This window comes from Choloepus didactylus, chromosome 2 (assembly GCF_015220235.1).
Source record: "Choloepus didactylus isolate mChoDid1 chromosome 2, mChoDid1.pri, whole genome shotgun sequence".
In the NCBI taxonomy this organism is placed as follows: domain Eukaryota; kingdom Metazoa; phylum Chordata; class Mammalia; order Pilosa; family Megalonychidae; genus Choloepus; species Choloepus didactylus.
In genome coordinates, this window is record NC_051308.1 from 116,591,624 (window position 1) to 116,619,393 (window position 27,770).

General features: G+C 34.6%; 1 protein-coding gene across 1 annotated transcript in view; it reads right to left on the reverse strand.

Moving 5' to 3' along the window:
- VPS45 (vacuolar protein sorting 45 homolog) overlaps positions 1-27,386 on the reverse strand; it is a 68,555-nt gene extending 41,169 nt beyond the window's left edge. The window contains exons 1-13 of the mRNA XM_037826123.1: positions 27,187-27,386; positions 26,422-26,556; positions 25,027-25,087; positions 21,238-21,317; positions 20,132-20,200; positions 19,873-20,010; positions 19,329-19,439; positions 16,946-17,080; positions 16,385-16,498; positions 15,814-15,981; positions 7,673-7,831; positions 7,359-7,466; positions 6,440-6,561 (exon numbers count right to left, since the gene is read on the reverse strand). Coding sequence (XP_037682051.1) covers positions 6,440-6,561; positions 7,359-7,466; positions 7,673-7,831; positions 15,814-15,981; positions 16,385-16,498; positions 16,946-17,080; positions 19,329-19,439; positions 19,873-20,010; positions 20,132-20,200; positions 21,238-21,317; positions 25,027-25,087; positions 26,422-26,556; positions 27,187-27,279 — 1,493 coding nt within the window. The 5' untranslated portion in view covers positions 27,280-27,386. The remainder of the gene's footprint in view (positions 1-6,439; positions 6,562-7,358; positions 7,467-7,672; positions 7,832-15,813; positions 15,982-16,384; positions 16,499-16,945; positions 17,081-19,328; positions 19,440-19,872; positions 20,011-20,131; positions 20,201-21,237; positions 21,318-25,026; positions 25,088-26,421; positions 26,557-27,186) is intronic.
- Between the last annotated feature and the right edge of the window lie 384 nt (positions 27,387-27,770).

Below are 27,770 nucleotides of genomic sequence, written 5' to 3' on the forward strand. Positions count from 1 at the left end.
ATTTAAAGTAGAAACAAAAGAAAAAAAACAAAACAAAAACAAAAACATCAGCAAGGAGACAGATGGCACTCTACCAATAGTTTAGTGTATGTTATAACATTCATGGGTCAGTCTAGATGGAAAATAGGGAAAGAGAAAAAAAAAAAAAGGTGTTAGAGGGGGCAGTTCAAGTGCCCAGAAATAATAAAATCCTCAAGGCTGAAAGGAAAATAAGTATCTTTTACAGTAAGATTTCACATGCAATGTTCTCTATGGTGAGGGACCACTCTATCCTGACGTCCCTTATGCAGTTTATCTTGAGTAAAAACCCATGAGTTGCACAGATTATTTCATCAAGCAGAAGGGAGGAAGCTTCTGCCTTGCAGTGGCACAGTGTCCGTTCTTGGTGATTAACAAGAGGAATCTGACAGTGACACCTTTGTTTTGAGCTCCTGATTTGATTAGACAATTTAAAAAGCAGCTGAACAGATTAATGAAGACTATCCTTGAAAATGATGCTGCTTCTCCATTGCTGCCCTTTGTTCATTACCGGCCTCTAGGGAAAATCTTTTTTATGGAAAAGAAAGCTGAGAACTCGGAAAGTATAAACTCATGTGGCCTTCCAGAAAAGCCAGAGAACACTGCCCTTTAGTTTGATAATTTCAGGGTGCCAGAGTACTTTTGTATTACTGAAGAAGGAAGAAAATGTCACGGATGGTAAACCATGGGTGTAGGTTATATAAACGCAAGGACAAAACCTAGATACAAGGATAGGCTCTTAGAATTTGGCTCTAACAAAGATGACTATGTCACACTTGGTTATACAAATATTATTAAGTATTTTCTTGAGCCTCCCACTACTTGTTCAGGTTGGTGTAAGGAGGAGTAACAGCTCTGAAAAAAATTTTTTAAAAAAACATCCCTGACATTTTTCCTTCTCATTCCTTTCACCAGTGAATTTTATAAGTAGTTGCTGTAATGAGGACAGTGGCAAAATATACAGCAAATCTTTTTCATGTGATTGGTTGAAGCTAAGTGGAATACACAAGTTCACTTCTTTGTGTACATCTTCCTGTGCTCTGCAAGTCACCACACCAACCAAAAGCATTAATTAATGTGAGAGCAAATATTAGAAAACAGCAGCCAGTTCATGCTGTATATAGATATACAAGGGTACTCTGAGAGCCAAACTCATATACTTCCTATTTTGTTAGAAAAATGAACAAAAAAAATTTCACATGGAGTATTTCTGGAAATCACTATTAATGGATAAATAAAACAGAAAAACATACTTTTAAAAGGCAACATTTTATCTTCATTGCGGACCATTGTAATTATATTTAAAGTTGAAATTTTTGAATACACTTACAGATGGTAAAGATCTTACAAGTATTTACTGCAGTAAAAAAGGCCAATGAAAAAGGAAGTAAAAATAAGCTTTTTATAGAAGCAAAAATAAGCTGTTGTAACAACATACTACTAAATTTGTGTAAAAGTGAAAAGTACTGTCTTTTAAAATTGACTGATTCTGAAATGCATATCTAGATAGCTCCATTTTCTCATCAAATGTTAAAGTTACTTGTTTTTTTCAAGGACAAGAAGCAATATTGGGAGTGAGGAAAAAAAATTAGCTGATAAATAGGATATGTGGAAAATCTGCAGGAGAAAGATCAAATCCAATTTGTGGATATAGCTATACTGCCAAACAGGTTAACCACTAATTTAATAGCTAAGGGCTAAAATTTTTCTACAAGTGTTCCTGGCTTTACAAAGTTGTCCTCTTGTCACATCTCCTTTGATACTTCCTAATATTAAAACAACAACAAAATCGAGTTCTATCATGATGAGACAAATTATCACAAAGATGATTAAAATCAGTGCTTCTCAATTTGATGATCCAGGGCCAAGACTAGAGGAGATAGTGGGGCCAACTTGATGCAGAGACAAAATGTTATAGGGTTACTGGAAAACTGCAAAAATGTAAATTTTCTGGTAGCAAACCAAATTTATTCTCTGATTTAAATTTTCCAATTGTAAAACTTGGCATATCAACTGCTATAAATGCCGACATAAGACATTTGACAAGCAGCTATTGAATACCTTCTATTTGTAAAACATTGTGTTAAATCTTGTGCAAAACCCAAAGTCTGACAAAACATAGTCCTTACTTCAAGATTATAATACCTGAAACAACACAAAATAGGAAAGATAGCATGTATACAACTAATTACAGTTTCAATACCCAGAGGTAACCAGTGTTAATGATTTCCTTTTATTCTTTCATAAATATTTACCATTCACATAAACACATATGTGCTTATACATACACATTATATACATGACATATGCATGTATGTATAGTCAAGCACATATGTACATACATGTATGTATATAATCACATGTATGCTTACATGGGAATTTTTTTAATACAAAAAGGATATTATAGAATCTTATTTCTCTATCCAATATATCTTAGAAATCTTTGCATAGCATCCCCTGAAGGGTTGTGCCATTTTTTTAAAAAAAGAATGCATAGCATTATATTGTAATTTAGGTAACCAGCCCTCTACTGATGGATATTTAGCTTGTTTCCAGTTTTTTGCTTTTGTGTATAATGTTTAAGTGAACATCCTTGTTTATATATCTTTGTTTACTGGTGCAAGCTTATCTATATGGAAAACTCTTAGAAGCAGAATTGTTAAGTAGGAGTCTTTTCAAGTCTTCTGCAGACTTCCTTCTGTTAAGCTGAGCCAGAAAGTGGCATAGGTATCTTCAGTGACCCCCACTGTAGTTTTGTAACCATTTCTCTGCCTTCTTCCTTCAAAATTTCCACTATCTTAGAAGTTCGTTTTGTGGTTGTACAGTCTTCTCCTGACCTCCTTTCCTGGTCAGTCTCATTCCCTGAAGGCTTTAGCTCCTGGTACTATCCTCCTTTTTAGTCCTCCTCCTGTCATGACTTTCAGTGACTTTAAAATCAATGTGAATTACTCACCTAACATTCTGGCCTCTTCACCCATGTTGATCTTTCTTTCACCCCCTACAAACACCCATACCCATGATTACAACCTAAACCTTTATTCCAAACACCTGCTCCACCTATGAAATCTTGAATTAAGATCTTTCTCTAATAACCACCTCCTAATCTTCAAATTCATTTACCCTAAAATCCCTACTATAATCACTCTGACTTATCAAAGGTTCCAACCCACTATCCAATACCCTCCTCCTATCTCCACTTCCTCAAATCCTAGTTGGATTCAACTATCTTCCTTCTCTGCACTTAATCTAGAGCAGCTAAAATCTGCTGGAGAAAACCACGCAACCAGGCTCACTGGCTGTATTTTAAAATCTGGACAAAAACCTTTAATGGGCACTCCACCTAGCCTAGAAGTCATACTTACATTCCCCTAGTAAATTTGATTCCCAGACTACAAGATGACAATTTCACAATGTTTTTTCTTTTTTACTCCTCATCTTAGTTGATAGCTTGACATCGTATTTTGCTGAGAAAATAGAAGCAATCAGCCAGGATGGCCATATGGCCTTGCCATCCAAACTACAAATCTACACATACTCTATCTTATCTCCTGTTATAATGAGAAGTACCTTTGCTCCTATTAAAGGCAATCCATCTGCTTGTGTGCTGGATCCCTTAAAGACTTAATTTCTGCAGTTACCCCCTTTCTCTTCTGCATTATCTCTTTTTTTTTTAATTGAATCATTCTAATCAGATTACAAATATGCTCTTCAATCTCCCATCTTGAAAAATCTTTCCCTTGAGCCCATAATCTCTTCTAGCTACCATCCCAGTTCTCCCTCTTCATGCAAACTTCTTAAAAAGCATTATATATGTTTGCTGTCTCCACTTTATCTCATAGCCTGTAACCATCTCTAATTTGGCTTCCAACCCCTGGACCTGGGGAATAAGGCCACGAAGGACCTTTATATTGCTAAATCTGATGGATTCTTCACGGTCTTCATCTTCTTTACCTCTCAAAAGACTGGAGATAGTTTACCACTCACTTCTTGCCTGGTCTTTATGACACCAGACTCTCCTAGTTTTCTTCCTACCTTTCTGCTTCCTCCTCAGTCTCCCTTGCTGGCTCCTCATCCTCTACTCAATGCTTGGTCCTGGACTCTCTTTTTTTCTCTTTCTATGCTTTCTCCTTAAGTGATTTTATCTAGTCCTATGGCTTTAAATATCACCGACATCTTCTTGAGTCCCAATTTTGTGTGTGACATTTCTATTTGGTTATCTAATAGGCACCTACAACTTAATAACATAACTCTTGGTTTTCCCCCCAAATCTGAGAGTTACTCTTGACTTCTCTCTTAGCCCGATACCATTGATCTATGTTCTCTCCCAGCCTCCCTGGCCAAACTACTTTTATTTCTTACCTGGACTATTGCGGCAGCCTCCAAGTAGTCTCCCTGCTTCTATTCTTGCCCTCAACAATCCATTCTCTCCACAGGTGGTCTTTTAAAAGATATTTCAGTTCATGTTACTTATATGCTTAAATCTCTTCAATGGCTTCCTACTTCACTTAATATAAAACTTAAACTCTTTACCAGAGCTTATATAAGGCCTTATGTGATGCAGCCCTTGCCTATCCTTTCAATCTCCTCTCTCTTCCTTACTCACTATGCTTCAACCATACTGGGCTTCTTCATGGTCCATGAACTTGCCAACTTCTTTCTTTCTTTAAGGCCTTTGCTCAGGTTGTTCCCTCTGCTTGGGATACTTTTTTCCTTTTTCATTATGTGATTGGCTCTTTCTTGTAATTCAAAACTCAGCTTAAATATCACCTCCTCAGAGAAGTTCATGTCATCTAAAGTAGCCCTTCTCACCCCACAGTTACTTTATAGCTTATTTCTCTATTTTCTTTATAGCATTTATTGCAATCAAATTATATTACTTATTTGTTTACTGTCTCTATCCTTCATGTAAGATCCTTGAGGGCAGTTATCTTTCCTGTCACTTCTATATGCCCAGCATCTATACCAGTTCTTGGCATATTCAAGGCATTAAATAAATGTTTGTTGTATAAAAAGATGAAGCATTTGAATCATTAGCCACAGATATTTAGGTAATAGTGGCAAATACTAACAGATGCTGACAACTGATAAATGCATTTTGTTGAAAAAGCATCATTTTGAGTTTTATTTGGAAATGGATCACCCAAATTAGAATGGCTTGCTGTCATGCAGTTATCATATAAAATATACTCTTCTGGTGGCCTATGGTTTCCCTTTAGCAATCAGTAGCTAATTTCTTATTCAGTAATTCAATTCTTATATGAAATTCATAAGCAAGTTATACTTTTTCTTTTATCGTATTAATTGGAAAGCTCAAGAATAGAGTTATACTGAAGCTTATGAGATAGGTGAATAGCTTTGGGCTTGTTTTCATTCTTTCCACTTAGCTGACAGTTCTGAATCTTGATGCCAAGGTCTTTAAACATTTTATCTGAATGAATGTACTCTGAATTTAACCCCAGGTATTCTGCCTCTCAACTTTGGATTTTTAAAAGAAGATTATTTTTATATTCTGTGACCAAAATACAGAGATCTTTTTTTAAAGGATAAATTGAAAAATATTTATTATATATAAAAGATTCATCTATGTATGTCAAAACATTTTTTCCCCTTTCAGAAATTCATTATGCTTATAAAACCCTACTCTTCATAAACCTAGGTTATCATTAGTTGAAATAATAGGATAATTATACTAACAGTAACATTTCTCATATCAATCTATTTAATATGATTCAGATACATATATTAGGCCCTCTATAACATGTGGTACCAATTAAAAATACAAGAATATAATATACAACAATGTAGAAATTTTATACAATTAAAGTTTCAGGTTAGCCTAAGTAAGTTGTTCTAGACAAGTTTTGTTTTTAGGAAAATTAACTAACTACTGGATTAAAATGTCAACTAATTGCTTCCTTCAGTTAACACTGGAAAAGAAAGTCATCCTTTTCTCCTGTATAACAAATGGCCTTTGTTAATTAGGTCTCTCAGTTTGTGTGCTGGCTACATTTGGCAAAGTCCAGTCCTCACCAAAAATAGTAACAACCTGCTCTGGATGGCAGTCAAGTAGCAAATGTATTTTTCGTTTTAATGTTTGAAATACCAAATGCTGGATGCCATAGAACTGAACCTTAAATGGCATAAGTAAACGGGTCTGATAATAAAAGACGGAATACAAGTATTTGGGGCCCTCCTAGAATGTCTGTTTCTTTATCTAAAAGAAAAAAATCATGCTTCAGGCTTAGCAGATAAATTCATATCTAACTTTGACACATCTAAAACCCAAAGAAACCTAGAACTGAAATAACAGGAGAAGGAAGAAAAGAAGGCTGTAACCTCAGCTGTAGTCCCTTACATTATTCTAAATTTCCTGTTTGCTCAGTGTTTCTGGTTTCTATTATTAATATGTTTGTTATCTTACCTGTCTCTGAGTGTGCTGGGGCCTAGATAAGGGTACTGGTTTTCCTTAAGTTTTCCTTTGATGAGCTGGTCCAGGGTCTCATGTAAGAAAGGCTGATGCTGCGTATATACATTTTCTACTCCCTAAGATAGGGGAAAATGGTCCTTATGTAATTTTTTAGAAACTTACAATATAACAGTTAATGATGCTCATATTAGAAAAATGGCATTCAATAGCAATTTCATGGTATAGATTCAAATAGGAATTTTAGGAGATTTTTAAATTATTCTCTATAGCCAAAAATGTCCTGAACTCACAAAAATGCCCTATAATTTAATGCTAGCCACTGTAAAGGAAGTTTAAAAATGCAATTGCTTAAATACTTTACCATCTCTTCACTGACTCTCACCCTTCTGTGAAAATCTTAAATGAAGGTAGAACAAATGAAAGAAAAACGTAGAAAAAGAGATTGGAAATGCTCAGGAAAATGAAAAATTTTCAGGAAACAGAAGAGAGGATAATATATTAAAACTAATTTTTGACAATTTTAAGAAAATAGATTAGTATTTTTTAAAGATCTAAAATTTGATGCTTCATCTTTAATTAACTTCAAAGAGAAATTATCCAACAAGTCTTAAATTATAAACAAATGGCATAAAATATCTGTGACTAAGAGAACTATTTGTCTTTTTATTCTTGGGTATCTCCTGGAAATATCTCCAGTTACTTCCTGCTCAGCTGTTTGGTCCAATGCTGATACTACTCCAATGCAGAGGGCACTTAAAGAGAAAGTTTTCAAGAGGATGTCTGTTTTAATTTCATTTAATTGACATAGTACTCAATCTATAGCAATTCTGAAGATTGAAGATCATATTCATTCACTTGCAGCCTCAGGGGCTTCAACTATTTTTCACTTAGGAAAGAAAAGAGATGTCTATACCTTCAATCCTTTGAGGAACTGTTTGGTAATAGCCACGGCATCTTTGGGGCTAAAGAGGTCACTTCCTCTGACCCGTTTACCACCATATTCAACAACTGTAGATACAAGCTATTAAAAAAGAAAAGCAACCTTTTATTACTTGGGGATCAGGAAGTCATTTCATAAGAAAATTTTATTAAGGAAATGAAGACACGAGATGACAGAATTACATATTTCTGTGAATAAAAACAGTATGATTTAAGATTTGTGAGTGCTAAGACTATAATAACAGAGTTGGTTCCTGTTTGGTGGGCTGAATGTATAAACTTGGTTACCTTTCGATACTTCTCAGAAACACCTTTATTCCTGAGGTCCATCACTAGCCCTGGCAGGCTATTGCTGCTATGTCGCTCATAATGCAGAGCATAAAGCATCACCAGGCGGGCAGCATCAAACTCTGTCACTTTGGGGCTCTGCAGGAGCCTTTTTACATTCTGAAGAGAGATAGAGAGAACTAATATTTATCCCCCCCTTCATTTGAGTGATCTGTTATATAATGCCTCAGATCTAACAATTATTGAATGATAGTGATACAGTTGAGTTCACGACTCAGCTTACTACTATGGTAATATATGGGTCATATGTCTAGCAACTGCCTCCACTAGAGAATAATTAAATGCCTTTTTGCAAGACAAGAATTAAACAAGGAATAAATTCCCATTGTAATTGCTTTAGGAAAAAAATGAACTATGGATAGTTCCTCTTTTCTTTTCCAATAGCCTAAACTGCCATTTCCTTGCTGAAACAAGGAACATTCTCTCCAAAACAATCTAGCACACAACACAATTGACCAGTTGACTTGCCAAGTTCTATTCCTTTGACCAGTGAAATGGAGACAAGTTGGTAGAGTTTTACATGGGAGGGCTGAGCTTAATCTATAAGGAGCATCAGAAGTTACAATGTGTCTCAACATGGTTTACAGGGATATCAGAGTATGTAATAGCAACTAATCTCTAAATTGAGTATTTATGATCTTAAGAAGGCAGGTACTGACAGCAAAGGGAGCCAGAAAAAATCATTTTTTTAGGTTTTGTCAATCTTCACATTAAAGGCCCTCCATATAGTATGGATTTATATTTATTATGCAGCAGACCAAATAATTTGATTCAAGCCAACAGATACTTGAATTGTATCAGCTAATGCAGGGGTAGAGATGAGTTAGAGACAATTTCTGTCCTCAACAAGTTCACAAACAATGGGGGAGGAGGGAAATGAAACAAGTAAAGTTGTTCTGCTACAAAGCATGTTTCTTTAATACACTTTAGCTCTACGAAATTGGTAAATACAGGAATGATGTCAGTTTAACACAGAAAACATATTGATTCCTACGTAATTTTTCAAGCATGTTAATATTTAGAAGTGACCAAGGACAAGCTTCCTTTGATTAAAGATGAAGCTTTAGCAATATGTTAAGAAAAAAGAGGAAAATCCTACAGAAGTGTTTTTTTTGTAAAAAGTAGCTGGTTTTGTGGCTACACAATCTGTTATACTTTCTACTATGTTAAGCTATCTGGGAAGAGGCAAGTGCAAAAGAAAAGGATGCAAAGATATTTCAGTGTTAAAAAGCAAAGCAAAACAAAACGATGAGGACAGCGAATTGATTAATGAAGGCTATTCCTACATTGTATTTATAATTTTGATGAACTTATCTGTGAGAAGCACATGTTTTTGAGACCTTATATCTTGAAGAAGAAAACATGAGCCCCAGGAATAAGGCTGCAAAAGATGCACTTTCTAGGTACCAATGCCAGTGGAGGTTTAATTGTGCTAATATTTTTATTAGGATTATTGTTACTTTTGTTAGGGCTTCCATTACAAAATTATATAGGTTTTAAGTGTTCTGCTTATATATAACCCTCTTTTCCCCCATAACACCTGCTTATTTTTAGTGCATGATTTTGTGGAATGTGAGGTTTTTCAAGAAAATGTATGTGGTGTTAAAACAGAAACATACGTATGCAAAAAAAAAAAAACCCAAAACAAAACATAAGGAAAGTCAGCACAAAGAGAAGAAGAGGACACAAGTGAAGAAAAAGTATATCTGGTTGTTGGGGAATCAGGAAAGACTTCATGCAAAAGCCTTGCAGGACACTAGATTCTAAGGACAAAACAGCTAAGATCTGTATGGTACTTTAAAATTTACAAGATGCTTTCACATCCATTATCTTTTTAGTACCTCACAACAACACGTCCAATGAAAGAACTCTTGTTCACAGCGAAAAGCGACTGATGAAATGGGGATCCTCCCAGGTAACTCTCAAGTAGAAAACTCTGACTGGGATTCCTACTGCTGTTTTTCTAGGTTAGCATTTCACTATCATCATCCTTAATGGATCAAAAAGGAAGAAATTTCTATTCTATAGATTTAGACCATATGTTCATAAGAATGTCCTCACTTTTTTTCCTTTTGTGGTACTGTTTCCTTACAGCAGCCACTGAATTCAGCCTATTTAGAATACCTGTTCAAATGTTTCATTGGTTTCTACTATAATCTGAAGGAATTTCAGGGTACAAATTATTATCAAGTATACACAGACACAATTTCATATGTATCTCAATCAACTTGACATAAATTTCAAACCCTAAGTAATCCCACCTTGGGTCTCTCTGTTGTCACTTTTTTTTTAATCATATTTTTTTATTGTCGAATATAAGATATATACATAGGAGTGATAACTTTCCAAGTGCAATTTAACAAGTAGTTAGAGGCAAATTTCAAAGAATATTATAGATTACAGTTCCACAGTTTCAGTTATTTCCTTATTATGAAATATAAAATACACACAAAAAGGTAACATCTTTCCAAGTATGATTTAACAATATACAGGAAATTTCCAAAGTTGTTATGAGTTATTTCTTTATTGTCTCACTTCTTAAATAGGCACAATGTTTCATGCTCTGCTCTTGCGATCAGTCTCTTTTCACCTTAAATTACTCAACTTCTGGCTGACCTGTCTCTGTACTTCTAAGCAAATCTGACATACCCAAATAACCATCAACCTACAAAATTGGCATGGGACAAAGATTATTTGCAGCAACCAGCTTGTATGCTTCCTACTTGCTCCCTTCCTAATTACCTTCACTTGGATCTTGACTTAGCTCTGATTCCCATTTAAGAATCCATTCCTATTCCCTGAGATCTGGTTCTGGTATTTAGATTCCCTGGATTGATGCTGAGCTTTCCCTCAACAACTCTGCCCAGGTCTGATCTAGGATCACTTAAATAGATGACTTTGATTGCCTTTGAGCCCTTAGGACCCAGCCATGGCTCAGGTTAGTGCTCTGGCTAGATTTCTCTATTCCCTCATGAGAAGGGACCTGTACATATAAACATTTGGAGAAACAGGGTCTTTTTGTCTTTCTGGATGCCATGTTATCCTTTGACTTAATTTTGAACTATTTTCCTTATGACATCAATTTGACTGATAGTGGAATACATTATATTGAAATTCCAAGGTACTAAACAGAGAAGAAGAGAAAAAAGAATCAGAGGCTTCTAATTACATATTAGGCTTATGCTACATGGTAGGATTTATATGTTGGAAAGAAGAATTAATACAGTGAATGTTTTGGTTCTCTTATTAAATTTGCTATAAGTCTTGGGACTATCAAGAGAGGAAAGTACACTGTCACATAATAACAATGACTAAGAGAAAACAGAACTATTGTTTGTTTAAGATTAAGACAAGATTCAAAAACCTTTTACTGAACTTTAACATTTCTGAAGGTCTAATCAAGGAATACTGAACTTTAACATTTGTGAAGGCCTAATCAAGGAATAGGAAAAGAAAAGCAAAAACATTGTTTTTGATGGTCAAATTTCCAAAAAGAAGCTAATATTTACTCATAAGACATCAGTGAAAAAAAAAAACCTATTCTTTTTTTGATATTTAAAGACTCTTTCACTGTTTCTGACTACTTTTCTACTTTTCTGTTTTCTTCTACTAAAACTATGATGAAGCAGTACAAGAAAAATACTTTATTGTGACATAGCTACATTTCAAACTATTACACATAATTACAGATGAAATGAGAATTAAAGATAGTCTCCACTTTTAGCTTTAATTTAGCCTAAAGAATAGGATCCTTCCTTGCTACCTATTCTCACATTAATGTAGCAAAGTCAATGAATAGCACTATTAATCAACAGATTAGGAGAGCAAGATGGAGCTGGCAGAACATGCTGATATGAAAAAATTGAGTCTAATCTAACAGTTTTTGTGGGACTATAAAGAACTTATCTAGCAAAAATGATAAGGAATGTAAGCAGGACCTATTCCACTGATTGGCAAATATAGTTGAGTCAGTATTCTTTTTCTTAATGACTAGTCAAAATATAATTTAGCTTTGCAGGAGGTCTTCTGCTAGTTAACACTATTTTTTTAAACACTGATTAAATGTTGGTTTAGAAAGAAAGTTTTACTTTTTACTTTTAAATGATAAAAGTAAAATTATCAGTACAATGTTTCCCAAACAATTTTCTTAGGATTGTAATGAGAAGGAGAAAAAATTTTCTTAAATTAAAATCAGGAAAAGATCCAAGGTCATCAGTGAACTAAAAAACATGTCCTGGGTGCCACAAAGAAAATAACATTTACCATCAAATGATAACCGATAATGATGATAGTTAACATCTTTTGGATGTTACAAGTACCAGGTACCATATTAAGTGCTTTACATATATTAGCTCATTGCAATTGCATTTTCACAATAATCTTTGAAGTAAGTACTGCTATTTTTCTCCCATTACAGACAAAAAGACTGAGGCTTAGAGTGTTTAGGAATCATTTTCAAATCTAAGTCATCAAAGGCCCAAGCTCGTAGCCACTACATTATGCTACTTCAAATAGAACTGTTTCATTTTTCTAACAAATATTTATTGATGCTTACTATGTGCTATTAACAGGATGATCTGAGATCTTTTACCCATGGTCAGGAAGGAAGGATATAAAATAGACTGGTTCCCCCTTCCAACTTTAAAACTGTGATATGAAAACACAGGAAAAAACAAAAACAAATAAATAGCTCACTTTCTGAAAATGTTTGTCTTCTATGATATGAAAAATCTTCCTTACTAATCAAATGAGGCTTTTTCTGAGATATGGATATGTTTCAACGGTTACACTTTGGTTCAAGTGAAATTCTTTCTTAATCGAAATTTTATTAGCCTGTAGGGTTACTGGTTAGAAGTAGCAGCACTTTACAGGTTAATTTTTAGACTATATGAGCTTTTTTTTTTTCTTCTCACCATGATACATTTCTTACCATTCAATAAGGCAAAACCCTTCTCTACTCAAAAACCTTAATTCATTGGCTCATGACGTAGTATCATCTAAGGTCAAGCCAAGGAATGCTAGGGGTCAGCACCTTGGCATCCACTCATTGTCAAACAAAAGTTCCCTTCATAGACTACTTAAATCATGTTTCCAAAGAAATCCTTTATGATGGAGACTCCAAATCAACTCCTTACTGTAAAATCCCAATACCCTGGGCAAGAAAAACCTTCAAAAGATAACTTTGAAATGTAAAGAGGATCACAAATGGATTTCATATTTTAAAAGTATCTATTTTTTTCAAAAATGAACAAAAATTAAGATTTCAGGAAAGGAATTACAGTAACTTTTCCCAATGGATTTCCATATGCTAGAGAGATAAAAATAGAGATACTAAAATCTGCTGTGATTTAAGTTTGATTCTGTTTTAAAGGGAAAAATAATATTGTTTTTATTTAATAAGAGACAGAAAACTCATTTGATAGAGATAAAGTTTTCATAGGAGCACTTCTATTAGGCCCACAAAACAACTGTAAACTATTATTAATACTGTTGTTTATAGTAAATTGGCCAAGTTAAGTAAATTATGATATATCTTTACAAAGGAATGCTATTTAGTGATTAAAAAGAATGAGGTGAGTCTTTAGGTACTGATCTGGAATAGTCTCTGAGATACATGGTTAAGTGAAAACAACAAGCATCACACACAAAAAAACAAATAAAAGACAACCACAAAAAAAACAAATAAAAAACAACAACAAAAAAGAGCAAGAGATACACAGGCTTGCACATACATGGAATAATTCAGAGAATGCATATGAAAGTAGTAACAGGTACAGTTTTCACTATATATCCCTTTTGCTAGGTACTTATCTATTTAAGAATTAGAATTTAATTAAAAATCAATAAAATAAAGTCAGCCTAAAGAACAGAGAGTTCTTTGTGAAGATTTACCAACACAGGGATAAAATTAAAAAGTGATGACAGAAATACTCTTCATAAATAGAAAGCAAATAACATTGTCTTGATTTTCAAAATAGTTATACTTTCATAGGAAATCTTAATAAACATTAAAAAAAAATGAAAAAAACAAAACTAAAACCTCAGTAAAAACCTTGGTGTAACCAGAGCACACATAGATGAAGTTCTTTCTTCTGGTTACACCATGTATAAAAACTATGCTTAGAGGAAGGAAACAACATTTACAAAGCACTGATGACATGTGAAGCATTTTATTTATCTCATGAATCCTCATAACAATCTAAAAGTTTGCAACCATTATCCCATTTTACAATGAGGAAACTGAGGTTTGGGCAAACTAAGTAATTTTCCCAAGGAAACTTTGGTAAGTAAAGACAGGATATAAGCCAGTATAATCTGGCTCCAAAGCCTGGACTGTTTTCATTATACTTTGCTGGCTTTATTTTATAAAGTAAAATTGCAGTAGGGAAAGAAAGAGACTAAGCTTTAGAATATAGGGTCCTACTAATAAGGAAATGTTTCTTTTAATGGTTTAGAAGCAGTTATCTCCCAAAGGAATCTTATTTCCAAATTACTTGTCAGTGATAGCACATTTTCCCAATTCTCAGAAATCGCAGCATTATCTCTGATCTGTTCTGTCTTGCTATTCTTATATCCAATATTAGATCCAATTATTGTTTTCTCCCTTTGAAATGTCTCTCATATTTGCTCCTTACTGTACCTGTTCATTGTTATCACTACAATTTTACTAGCATCTCTGACTTCAGCTTTTCCATCTCCAAATCGTCCTTACTAGATTAAATTTCCTAACACACTGCTTTCATCACATCAACTTTCTATACAGGACCCTAATCTAGCTCTCTTTGCCTATTTCAGCAAGTACAAATTCCTCTTACAAGCTTCTTCATAAACTGGTTCCTGTTTACCTATTCAGTTTTATCTAGTTCTCTTCCACACCCACTCTTGACAGGTCAAACTGTTCATTATTCCCTGCATATTTCTGCATCTTTGCTTTTGCTGTTATCACTGACCGAAACCATCCTCCAAATTCTATTCATTCTTTAAGGTCCAGTTTACCATCACTTTCTCTAAGTAACTGCCCTAATAACTACAAACTGTATTATAGTAATTTTCATAATTTGTATTTAATTACGTTATCTTGAAACATTGTCTAATTGTTTCTTGCACTTTAGTTGTGTCTCTTCAACTAGACTGTGTATTTCTTGATCCCAGAATCTGATAATGTCACTTTTCTTCTAAAATCCTTTGGTAGCACCCTATCATTTTAAGATAAAGCCCAATCTCTTTTCAGTGGCCAGGACCTGGTCCCAATACTGTCTTTCTGGCTTCTCTAAGACCACTCCTCATCTTGTACCTTGTACTAGCTACACTAAACTATTCTCTGTTCCCTTATTTTTTATTTTATTTTTTTCCACATCTCCATGTCTACATTCTCTCTGTCAAGAATGTTTCCTCCCTTTCTCTGTTTGGCACACTCCTACATCACTGGTGATGAACACCATGTCATCTTCTCTAAGAAACCTTTCATGCTCATCCTTACAGAAAATGGCTGCTCCTTCCTCTTTATTTCCCTTTGAAAAACACCCATTTATAGCACTTATTGTATGGTATTATAACTCCTAGTTTAAATTTCTCTCTTACCACAGTGTGAGCTCTTTATGGGTAAGGACAGTATATTATCCATTTTTGGATCCCTAGAACCTGGTATCAGTATGTACATGAATCAGGCATGTTTGTGGAATGAAAAGCAGACATTCAATAATAATCTACTCTACAAATAAGAAAACTGGCTCAGAAATGAAGTCAATAGCTCTGAGTCACAAAGCCAGTAAGAGGCAAACCAAACCCTAAAATCCAGATCTTCTGATTCTAGTCTAGGGTTCTTTCTAGTATCTAGGCTGCCCTTATAAATACTTGATTAACTACTTGTACCTTTTGTATTCCCCATTGCACAATGCAATTCTCCTGTGGCTTTTATTGTACATCTATCTTCAATAATACCAATTTATGATCTTGTCTAACATCTTGTTAGACTGTAAATTCCATGTTGGTGAAGGATTACTTGCCTTTGTATTTCTTGCTCTGCCTGGCACAGTGCCTTACACATAGTAGGTGCTCATCAAACTGGATTGAACAGATACCTGGAAAGCGCTAGAATGGTCATTTTGACAGGCTAGTTCTTGCTCAACCTCTGAAACCTCCAGTAGATTCCGCTCGCTGACCAACCGAGACAACTCTCCAACCACTGTCACATGCTTTGATACAGTACCAGACATCTTCTTGAATTGTGGATAATTCTCAACAAAGGCCTGCCATAGTAAAAACATCAATAGGAGGCTCTGTCATTTTTTGGCTGAGGATAGACATATACGAAGATGAAAAAAAGAAAAAAAACAGGATTGTTCTTCTGCCTAAACTAAAACACCTGCAACATTCAATCACATAGTATTTTGTTATGCTTAAGAAGAGAATTGGCATATCTCAGCAGAGTGAGTCTTTAAACAGTATAAATGTGACTGAAGAATGGAAAGAAGCACATGGCTTACTATGAAGTTTTCACTATATCATTTACTAAAGAGAGTCATTACAGAAAATAAGTCTCAAATCAAACAATGAATCAATGTAGAAATCAACCCAAAAGATTCCAGAAATGTTGCTTCATTAACATTTTCAGTCTTGAACATCAGTCATACATGTACATGTTCAATTTACCTTCATGTCTGCTATTGATTCTAGTTTTTGTTGTTCTTTTGGTTTCTTCTTCTGAAAATCTTCCATTAGATTCTTTATATTGCTGCCAATCTCAGCAAAGTTCAGGTACATATTCTGTGAAAAAGCACAGTTCTATCAACTAATCTTTCAGACAATTTAAAACAAGAAGTGAAAAAAGACTCCTGTATATAGTTAGAATTTGAAGGCAAGAAATTTCCTTTATAATTACTAAATTTGGACGCTGGCCAGGACACCGGTGAACACCATTATTATTATCACAAAGGCTACTGAATAGGGAGGGAAATAATTAAATGGGGTTCAAATTTTTAAAAGCATATAATTACGTATGTATGTGATTTCCATGCACAAAAAAAACTGTCAAAGGGTCAGAATCCAAGTCTTCCGCCTTCTCTCAAGATACAGTCTATCTACAGGATGCCTCTATCATCCTTCTACATGAAATCCGATACCTCCTCCCATTCTAGCAATTCAATACTAACGTTACGTAAAAACTATGATTTAAACAACAACAACAACAACAACAACAACAAAACCACCTACATTAGCATAGAATTCATCATTTTCAGCAGATAGGACCACCTCTCTCAAGTCTTTACTGATCCCCGGCACTCTGGAAAGATCAATCCGGTTGTTGTTTATGCCCAATAGTTCATGGACCATGGCCTGATATGTCCACTAAATAAAGAATTATTAAAAAAAAAAGATAACTGACAAAACATGGAAATAGTAAATATTCAGGAAAATAAATAAAAACTGATAACATTCTTAGTAACTAGGCTTCTTTCCATGGAGTGCCTCTATTTAGTTCAAGTTATATTAATATTTTATACTATAATAAGCATTAAGATTGTCATTTTAATTGGTTAAATACTCAAAAGTCAAAATACTTTAAGATTTTACACTTTTGGAAGAAGAACAGCAAGGTTAATATTCCTGATAGAAAGAAAATTAGTTCTATCATTAGCTCCAATCTTTGCCTGTGAATTAAGGGTATATTTTTGGCTTCACAGATAGGGCTATATTGGTACTGCAGTTACAAGCTGTACCATTTCCTGTACGCTTCTGTGGTTTTCTGCAGCATGAGAAGTGTGTTCTTGCAGATCTGAGTGATGCTATATTTATCCTGGGAACACTAATATTATCAGAAAGAACCTTGTGAGTTGATCAAAACACTCACATATTCAGAAGCTTGCCTTTGCATCCATTTTATATCTTTACTTAATCTGAATTGTGAAGCATTAGTTTCCAGTATTATAAGATGTAAATTTATTTGATAAAACTGGAAAGGAGAATCCCCAAAATTATGCCTTCTCACCATTTATGGAGAATTGATTACTTTTAGTCATTGGCCCATTAGACAAAACTAAGTATTTTCTGGTAAATTACCTACTAAATCTTGGCATGATGGAACTATTCATAAAGATATGTTCAGCAATCTAGGTTCATCAAGAAATAATTCAGGAGATTAGAAAAGAAAGTACCTTATTTCCTAGATGATTTGGCATAGGAATCCTTGAAAAAGCAAGTTCAACTAGGGCATTTAAAATAAGAGCAACAGTATGTTTTGTGTGCCCACAGTTAGTATCCTATTCATGCTTCTATCACACGATATATTACAAAATCAAAATTATCTATTTACTTCCCTCCCCATTGGACCATGAACCCTTTGAGGGCAGAGACTGTATCTTTTTTACCCTTTTATCTCCAGTACTTAGTACAGTACATGAACTGTACTTAAACAAATGGTTGATTTTCCTTGGGAAACAATTATAGGCAATTATGTTTCTTTCTACTTTTTTATATTATCAAAAGTTTCTTTATTAAACATGTTTATTTGCATTTTATACCATAGAGAAATTTCATTCCATACATGGATTTCCCTTAGCATTAACATTATTATAATCTTAGAAGAAACTGAAATATAGACTATGTCTTTCACTGAAAATTCAAAATCACTATTAAAAAAGCACCTACTATGCACAAGGCACTGTGCTTGTACTTGTAAGAGAACAAATAATGGTAAGACACAGTCTGCCCTTGAAGGAATGTGTAACTAGGAGAGGGGGAAAACAACCAAATGTACAACATAGCCAAGTGCAGCATGAGAAAAGAGACACAAAGTTCTACAGTGATTTTAGGGAGAAAAGAACATGTCTGGACATATGGGCTTTAAGGAGAAGTGAGATGGCTTTTGAGTGGTTTTAAAGGAGAATTATTTCCATAGATGGCTATAGGAAGAGAAGGTATTCCAAATATTCTACACTTTAGCCAGAGGTCACAAACTGAATAAAATCATGAAGGCAAGAAACTATGGGGCATATCTGGGCAGCAGTGAGTTTTCCAGTTTGATACAAGATTGGGCAGTATCGTGTAGGTTCTTGGATGCCAAGTTGAGGAGTCTGTATTTAGTCCAGTAGGCAAATGAGAACCAACAAAGATTATTAAATCAGGGAATGATAGAATCAGAGCTGTGTGTAGGAAAAGTAATTTAACAACAATGTGTCTGTAGAATATATTAGAGGGAGAAGAAACTAAAAGTGGAGAATCAACCAGATAATTATTTTTGTATTCCTACAAAAAGTAGTATCTGGCAGTAAGAGTGGAAAAGAATAGACAGAAGGAACAGCTGGAAAATTAGAATCTATGGAAATTAGTAGTTGCCTTGATTAGGGATAGAGGACACTGGTGGAAAGGGACAGGAAGGATGAGGTAGAAGAAAGTCAAAGATGACTGTAGCTGGAAGAATGGTGATACCAAAACACTAGGAAGCTAAAACAGCTGAACAAGAATAGCAGAAAATGAGGCAGCAAAAAAACAAAACAAAACAACAAAAAAACGGACTACGCTGTCCATTTCCACTTCCACATTTTGATGAATACCACTTAGAATAATCCTTCTATTATGCTAACAAAGGGTTCTGCACCTGGTTTAGCAATGGGGTGATGGCATCATCACAGCGATCTAAAATAAGCAGCAATGGAGGAACCTCCGTCCGCCGGAATTCAAACAGTTCATATTCTTTAGTTATCACTTGCTGTGGGTAAGAAAGATGGTTTGGTCAACCAATTAGTTGAAGATGGAGATGATATAAACAGGAAATTAATACATAAAACCCATATTTAACAATAGTTCTTTGCACCTGCATAGGCCTTTGATAAAAAGATTCAAAAGCCTCACAGTTTTAGTAGCATTCTACTAAAGAGATTAGGATTTGAAACCCTATTTTCAAGTGGTTTAACTGGACCAAAAAAGTTAGAATAGCTTGGTATATTTCTTGTGTTAGAAACTAAGAATCAGATTCTTAGTCCTATTTGTTGCCTTTGGTTTTAGATTACAAATACCTACCTCTTTGTCAGTAAACCTAACACATCCTTGGTTAGTTTCTGAAATATGATAAAGTAACATTCTTTTCCATAGGGAAATGAATGGCCTTGATGTTCTGGAACCAGGGATAGGCAACCCCATACCTTAACACATTCAGCAAGTCTCTTTGCTGCCTCTGATGAAAGCTGATAACGGATCATGGGACACTTCTTCAGTGATAAAAGGAGAGCTGTTAACCCTTGAGTTGTTCTCGATAGCTGGGCTGGATCCCAATTTCGACCCTTTTGGGTAAAAATGTATATTCAGAGAAAATATTTGAATTTTCTCTTACAAATCCAATTACTTGCTGAATTAACTCCCACGTGATAAATTAACTTATTTTTTTATCCTTTCCTTCCATACCTGAAAACAACCCAAAATATTGAGGGAAAACAAATGTGGATTCACGGCAATGTAATCACCATAAAATTCCTGCAAATAAAGAATACAAAGATCATTCCAGAAACTCCAATTTTATTATGCAGTAATATTTTCATATATGATAAATACCATAACCTCAAATTTGATGAAATGCAGGTAGCACAGAGGCACAAAGACTGCTCAATTAACAACGGAGTAACAACAGTCAATCATTAATAAACTAATTATAAAACAGTAATAATAATGTCTTAAAAAAAAACATCAAAAAAACAAAAGTTGTACAGGTATACATATTGTATTTCTGGAGACCTCTATGCACACTTATCAATTTGTAAAAATAAAACATTGCTATGGGATATACAGTATTATATTCAGTTAGATTAAAAAAAGAACTTTGCCATCCAGTTTACTCTCCTAAGGGAGAATATGATTTAAAATAAGTCATTCTTTTTAATTTATGTATCAACTAGCATATTCTTCTGGAAAATCCAAAACTTGTTTATTTGCTGCCTCTGAAGACAATATTCTTCACTTAGGTGAACACATCACAGACGTATTCAAGAACACTAAAGTGTTTAAGAAGGAAAAGATTACATGAGAAGGTTACATGAGATGTTCTAATGTGTTGTATCATACAGCATGCAGAGTAAATGCTTAGGAGTTTCCAAGTTTTCACCTTCTGGCAAAAGTCTGCTTATTATCTTCTAAAGCAAGATAATCACAAACAGAACTTTAAGATACCTCATGCACAAGCTTTACTTCTTATTCCCTCCTAAAAAGATACAGTCCTGTTGATGAACATTCTTACAGTATAGCTAGGACATATTTGACTCTGTCCCCAACACTGTGAAACCCTTCCTAATAACCATCAACCGAATCTCCTTATTCCACATTCCTTTAATTCTATTCCCATTCAATTTGATACCTCTTCTAAACCTTCTAAATATGAGTACAGTCTGGTACAATGCACATCTATTTTGTCTGCTTAATGGTCTCCCTTCTTTCAAGACAGCACCTTCCTTATTTTTAAACCAAAATTTTTCAAAAGGGCTAATATAAGAGATGTGTTAGAGGACCAATATGTTTACCTGAACCTCAGCCACAACTTCCTGTTCATCAGCTTCAGCCAATGACTTCACATCGCTCTTGCTGATCACATTACTGAAATCTGAAACAGACATGGAGTTGTGGCTCAGAGAGATCATCTCTGCTGTAATTAGACTTAAATGGACCTGTCAAAGTCTATGAATAAGTGAATTTTCTAAACATTGTGGTATATGTCAAAATACAAATCCTTTAAATAGGAATAAACAGCACAAATATGTTTAAACCCATACATTCATAATACTAAAAAAAAGGGGGGGGGAATTATCATTGGAGGATGCTAGGGAACCAAGACATTATATTGAAAACAGTAAAGAAAGGGAAAGAAATAAGCTTTTGTCCTATATTTGTATACAAACTGTGCCCCTGGGTAATTATATAGAAGATGAGGGGAAAATCCCCCTTTAAGAAATATTCCAGATAAAAATAAAGAAGGAATATAATGATACAGTTAGAATATTACCATTTTTTCAACCCTTAATGAATTATTACATCTAGTCATTCAGCAGCAACAGCTAATATCACAATGAGACAATCAAGAGAAGCAAATAACATCACTTTTGAAGTATTCTTACCAAAAAGAAATTGAGTCTGAATCTAATTAAGCCTCTACATCCAACTACCAATTTATAAGAACCAGAGGACAGAGAAACATGTTTACCTGGAAGGAACATGTTAAACCACCCCTGGAGGTACAACCAGCAAAATCTAGGCAGTGGGAAACTTTACATAATAATTCAGTTTCTTCACAAATAAATTGCAAGGGAAAGGGGGGGCAGGAAGAGAGAGAGAGAAGAGAGAAGAGAAAAGAAAGAGAGAAGAGAGAAAAGAGAGAGACTGACCTATAGAAGATTAAATAAGTTTAAACAACATATCAACCAATAGCAATGCATGGACCTTATTTTGCTCCTGATTCAAACAAACAAACAAACAACCATGAAAAAAAAAAAGACATGAGAGGATTGGAAATTTGAATGCTCAATGATTATTTGAAAATAGTAAGGAACTATTTTTCATTTTTATTTAAATATAATAATGGTATGAGTCTTTATCTTTTAGAGAGGCATACTGAAATACTTATGGATAAATTATATGATATCTTAAATTTGCTTCAAAAAATATTAGTTGGGGAGTAGGTGGCAATATGGTTAAAACAAGATTGGCTATGGCTTGATAACTGTTGAAACTGGGTGATGGGACATGGGGATTTACTATACTATTTTGTCAACTGTTGTCTACATTTGAAAATTTCCATACTAAACAGTTTTGTTTTTTTTTTTAAAGTAGGGGAGGGTCTGTTATAGAAGAGATTTAGTAGACATAAAAATAAACAAAAATAAAATTATAAATAGTGGGATGAGCAGGCCAGTTTAGTGCTAATACAAATTGCACTGAAAGTCCGTAAAGAATAAAATTACTATATACAAATTCATTTTAGTTTATCTCAATCAAATAAAATTCTGAAATTGATTGTTCCACACAAGAAATTTCAACAAAGACTATTTTTCTTGGGCTTCAGTGCTAACTACTCTAATATATATATTGGATACTAATATATATATTAGATACTATAATTTCAACAAAGACTATTTTTCTTGAGCTTCAGTGCTAACTACTCTAATATATATATTAGATACTAATATATATATTAGATACTAATTAGATATTAAATACTAGATTTAATATCAGTTATCATTCTTGACCACTGCATGAAAGAATTCTCTTCAGAGAAAAAAAGGGTTTTTTCATCTCATTAATATACATAATTTTTTCTTCTGCTTCATAAATTTAAAGTCCAAATAAAACAATCTTTAGAACCAGAAGAATAAATACTAGATTTAATATCATTTATCAGTCTTGACCACTGCATGAAAGAACTCTCCTCAGAGAAAAAAGGGGTTTTTCATCTCATGACCAATTCAATTTTTAGCCAAGAGGTTTGGCAAAAGAGTGATTTTGTTTTATGTCCATTTAAATTTGGCACCACAGGGAATCTGTATTCAGATATATACGTAAAACACTGAGTTCAGAAGTTTCTACACTGCTAAGGACTTAGCTTGTTAGCAGACTAAAAAATTCTGAAATGACTTCACACCTGTCAGGATCATTAAAATAAAAAATAGTGACAACACCAAATGCTCATGAGAATGTAGAGAATCACCCATACATTGCTGGAGGAAATGTAAAATGGTACAAACATTTGGAAAAAAGTTTGACAGTTTCATAAAATACAAAATATGTAATGACCACATAAGGCTGCAACTGTACGCCTTACCAAAAAAACCTGTACATGAATGTTTATAGCCGCTTTATTCACAACAGCCCAAAAGTGGAAACAAACTCAGATATCCTTCAATAGGTGGTTTACCACGGAATACTACTTAACAATAAAAAGGAATTAACTGTTGATATGTGCCACAACCTGGATTAATTTCCAGAGAATAATGCTGAGTAAAAAAAGCCAAGCCCAAAATGTTACATACTGTATGACTCCATTGATATACCATTCTTGAAATGATAAAATTATAGAAAGGAAGAACAGATTGGTGGTTGCCAGGGAATAAGCGTGGGAGGGAGTGGTTGTGGCCATAAAAGGACAATAGGAGAGATTCTTGTAGAGATGGAAATATTCTGTATCTTGACTGTATCAGTATCAATATCCCGGTTGTGACACTGTACAATAGTTATGCAAGATGTTACTATTGGGGAAACTGGGTTAAGGGTACAGGTGATCTGTCTGTATTATCTACAATTATCTCAACATTAAAAGTTTAATTTAAAAAGCAAACAAACCTGTAACTATTAACCAAAAATGAAAACAAAACAAAACAAAACAAAAAACCTAGGATGGCAGAAACTAATAAAACTGCCTATTTTTACCTCCTGGGATTATTGTAAGGGCTGACTGAAACAATATATGAGAAAGCTCTTGATAAAATATAACGTCTTACACAAATGTCAGTTTTTGGTGTCATTATTAAAGAATAACATATGCTGAAGGATGTATGTCTCAGACTATAGTCTGGGTATCAAATCCTTTAAATTTCAAAGCCTCCAAGTCAGCTTTAAAACTTCTCAAAACTCCCTATATACTGAGTGTAAACTTTTGTTCTTGGTTTTGGAAATGACACCAAATAGACTAACCCTGTAAAGAACAACAATGACATCTAGAGGAGAACAGATGTAACTTCCAAAACAGATGCATTACATAAAAAAAATCCATATAAATTGTTTAGTAACCACAAACCTGGTTTATTTCCAAATCCCAACAAACAAACAAACAAAAAAGTTGGACACATGTCTACCTCATGACTTGTTCTTTCAAGTATCACATAAAGTAGCAAAGAGAAGTGGAATGCTTTCATCTGGTACGTAAAGTCAATCTCTGCTTCCCCTAAAAAACTCAAGTATACTCTCACCGCAAATAAATAAATCAGCTCCTATGTCTTAGTTCATAAAAGTGTAAAACAGGGATAAGTACACATTTTTTTTTTTTGCAAAGGTAGGGTGTGAAATTTGGCTACTTACAACCTTGACACTTGAAAAGCATCTTAAAAACCAAAGTAAAAGAAATTTTTTTTTTTTTTTAAATTTAAGCTATCAATGAATGGAAATTGCACGTAGCTCTCTAGAAAAGAATGCTGGTCACAAGACTTTTAATTCTTTGAAAGAACATTAAAAAAACAGGCTTTATTGTTGCTATGAAATGCTCAATGGAATATTCTAGCCAAGATATAGTTACATGTTTGAATCAGGTGAAATAACACACTTACAAATAAAATATATACTGTATTTTGGTCTTCGGAGCTCCTGAATCAAGTAATCCACATTCTCCTAGTAAAGAAAGAACAAGCAAACAAACAAAATATGAGAATTGCTTAAGTAAAAAAGTAGTAAATATCCACTGATTTATTTAAGTGTTTACTGAAAGTCTATTATGTGCTGAGATCTAGAATAAGTAGGTTTCTGTTGGTGGGGGGTGAGGACTGGGGACAAAAATAGATATACATAAAACATAATGACCAGAAATTACATGGACACACACACCACATAATATTAATTATTAAGTAGCTGTATTATCTTGGTCAAAGTAAGATTAAAAAACAAACATAAAGGCAGTGATGTTGAAATACAACATACAACTGACACTAATTTTGCAAATTTGCCTCAAGTTTTGCCCATAAATTACATTTATCTGATCAAAATTCTTATAAAGAATATCAAAATGTCTCTATTTCTTTAAAAACCAACATTTAAGAGAGAATACAGTTAATTATATTCACTTTGGCTTTTAATTTATTGAGACCTAAGACTCTACACAACTGCAATACTTGAGAAGTATTTGCAAATAGCAGGCCACAATTAAGGAGTTTTGTCTTTATCCTAAAAGCAATGAGATTTCAAACAGGGGCGACATGATTAGATTTGCATTTTGGACAGTACATAATGCATGATCATGTTTAAACGAGTTCCACTGAAGTTGAAGAACACCAACATGAAGCAAGAGTAGACAAAATAAGCTTGAATTAGTAAAGGATTTTTCAAAGAGAGACTAAAATTAAATTTAGAAGGTGATGGACAAAAACTGGGAGAAGGCTAGAACTGTTAAATCAGGGAAAGAGAACAAATAAATAGCAGACAGGAGTAAGTATATGGGGGGAGGGGGGAAGCCTGGTCAGCTATAAAACAGCAGAGTTGGGGCATAGGATACATAAGGGCAAACCAAACCAGCTAATGGAGGGCTTTGACTGCTGAGTTACAAAATACAGACTTAATCATAGATGTAAAACTGAACCACTATAAGTTCGTGAACATAGATGCAAAGAAAATGATAAAGATTCAAGACACTGATAGTTGTGTATAAGATAAAGTGACAATGGTGTATGGTGTGATAGATATGGAGATTAATCCAGGAATAAAGTAATGCTTGTCTCTGTTAGGGTGGCTTTGGAGATAGCCGAGAAACTAAAAGACAACTGGAAGGAAGAATTGGCTGTGAGAGGTGAAATGAGATGTGGAAAGGAAAAGAGTCAACATTATAATACGAATAAATCAGGACAGTTATAATACCACGAAGGATAATACAAATTTATTTTGCCTTCTTAATGCTTTCAGACCATACTGTTCTGTATTTGCCTGAGCAGACAGCAGTTCATTTTAAGCAGTACCTTTGTTGGGCGAAGAAAACAAATTGCCTTCAGGTGTTTCATGATCTCTCGATTCTGAGAATCAATGCGTTCAAAGAGGTAAACTTCCTTCTGAAGAATCTCTGATTGTGTATATACCATACTCACTATACTAGTCTGTAAAGAAATGGAATTAAGTTTATGCCGGTCCAGAATAATAAAAACAAGCAACAATACCTAAGACATTTTAGTATTTTCATTAATACTTAGCTGGATAACTTAAATGCTAACACATTTCCTGAGCATTCAAAGCATGATGGTAATGTATTAGAATGAACAGTCAATCCATAAATTTCTCGGAACACAGTCAATCCATAAATTTCCAAAAACTGTTTTCATCTTAAAGAGTCTTTTAAGCCTGTGACCAACAAATAATAACCTGTCTTCTCAGCTCGTGCCCCAACAGCTTACTTTAAAAACACAATGTTGACTGGAAGTAATAGGACCATCTCAAAGTCTTCCAAGGGTTCTATCTCACATGCTAGTTCTTTCCTGGCAGAGACATTTAGAAAAGGATTTCTGGCTCTCATAAATTGTTCGGGACACAAGAATAAGTCTCCGGGCAGTGACTGGAGCCATTTAGAATGAAAATCCATTGGCAAGCTTTATACAACTTTTCAGTTCCACACAGAACTAATCTTCATTTTAAAATCTTTAATTAAACATTAAGTCCCACAGTCGAATGGGATCCACTATTCGAAGGAAGAGAGGGTTCTTTCACAAATACTAAAGCAAAAGCAAACTCACCGTCTCTTTATCCATGAGAAGTACTTTCATACCGGGTCCGCTGTCCTCTATCATTTTGGAAATGTACTGCTTCACAGCAAAAACCACGTTCATGGTGACGAATTGACAGGTGCCCAACAGCCCTTCCCGCCCCCTTTTTCTTGCCAAATGAACCCCTGATCCGTTGGCGGGGTCTCAGCTGCTTCCTCCCTGCCCGGCTTCGGCTTCCGGGAGTCCGGGCGGCAGCAGTGCTGGGAGTTGTAGTTCCGCTACGGGTCCACGGGAGGTGAAAACTCGGAGACCCCATTGGCCAGCACGCGTGGGCGCGATTCTCGACCTGCTCCTCGCCCGGAAGCATATGAGTTCCCGGCTCACACCTCTTCTGGCCTTTGGCCCGGGAGGCTCCGGCCTCCGTCTGAAGCCTGTCCTGCTAGCTTGGAGAGAGTGTGGCGCCTGGCGGTGTGGAGGAACTTGACATAAGACTGGATCGGAGTCAGAACAACAGAGCGTGGCAGTGGTCGCTATTTACCATTAAATACTTTCTTGGGTGGTGGTGAGGGATGAAGGGAAAGGAGGTGGCACGATGCTCCCGGGCATTCGGGACT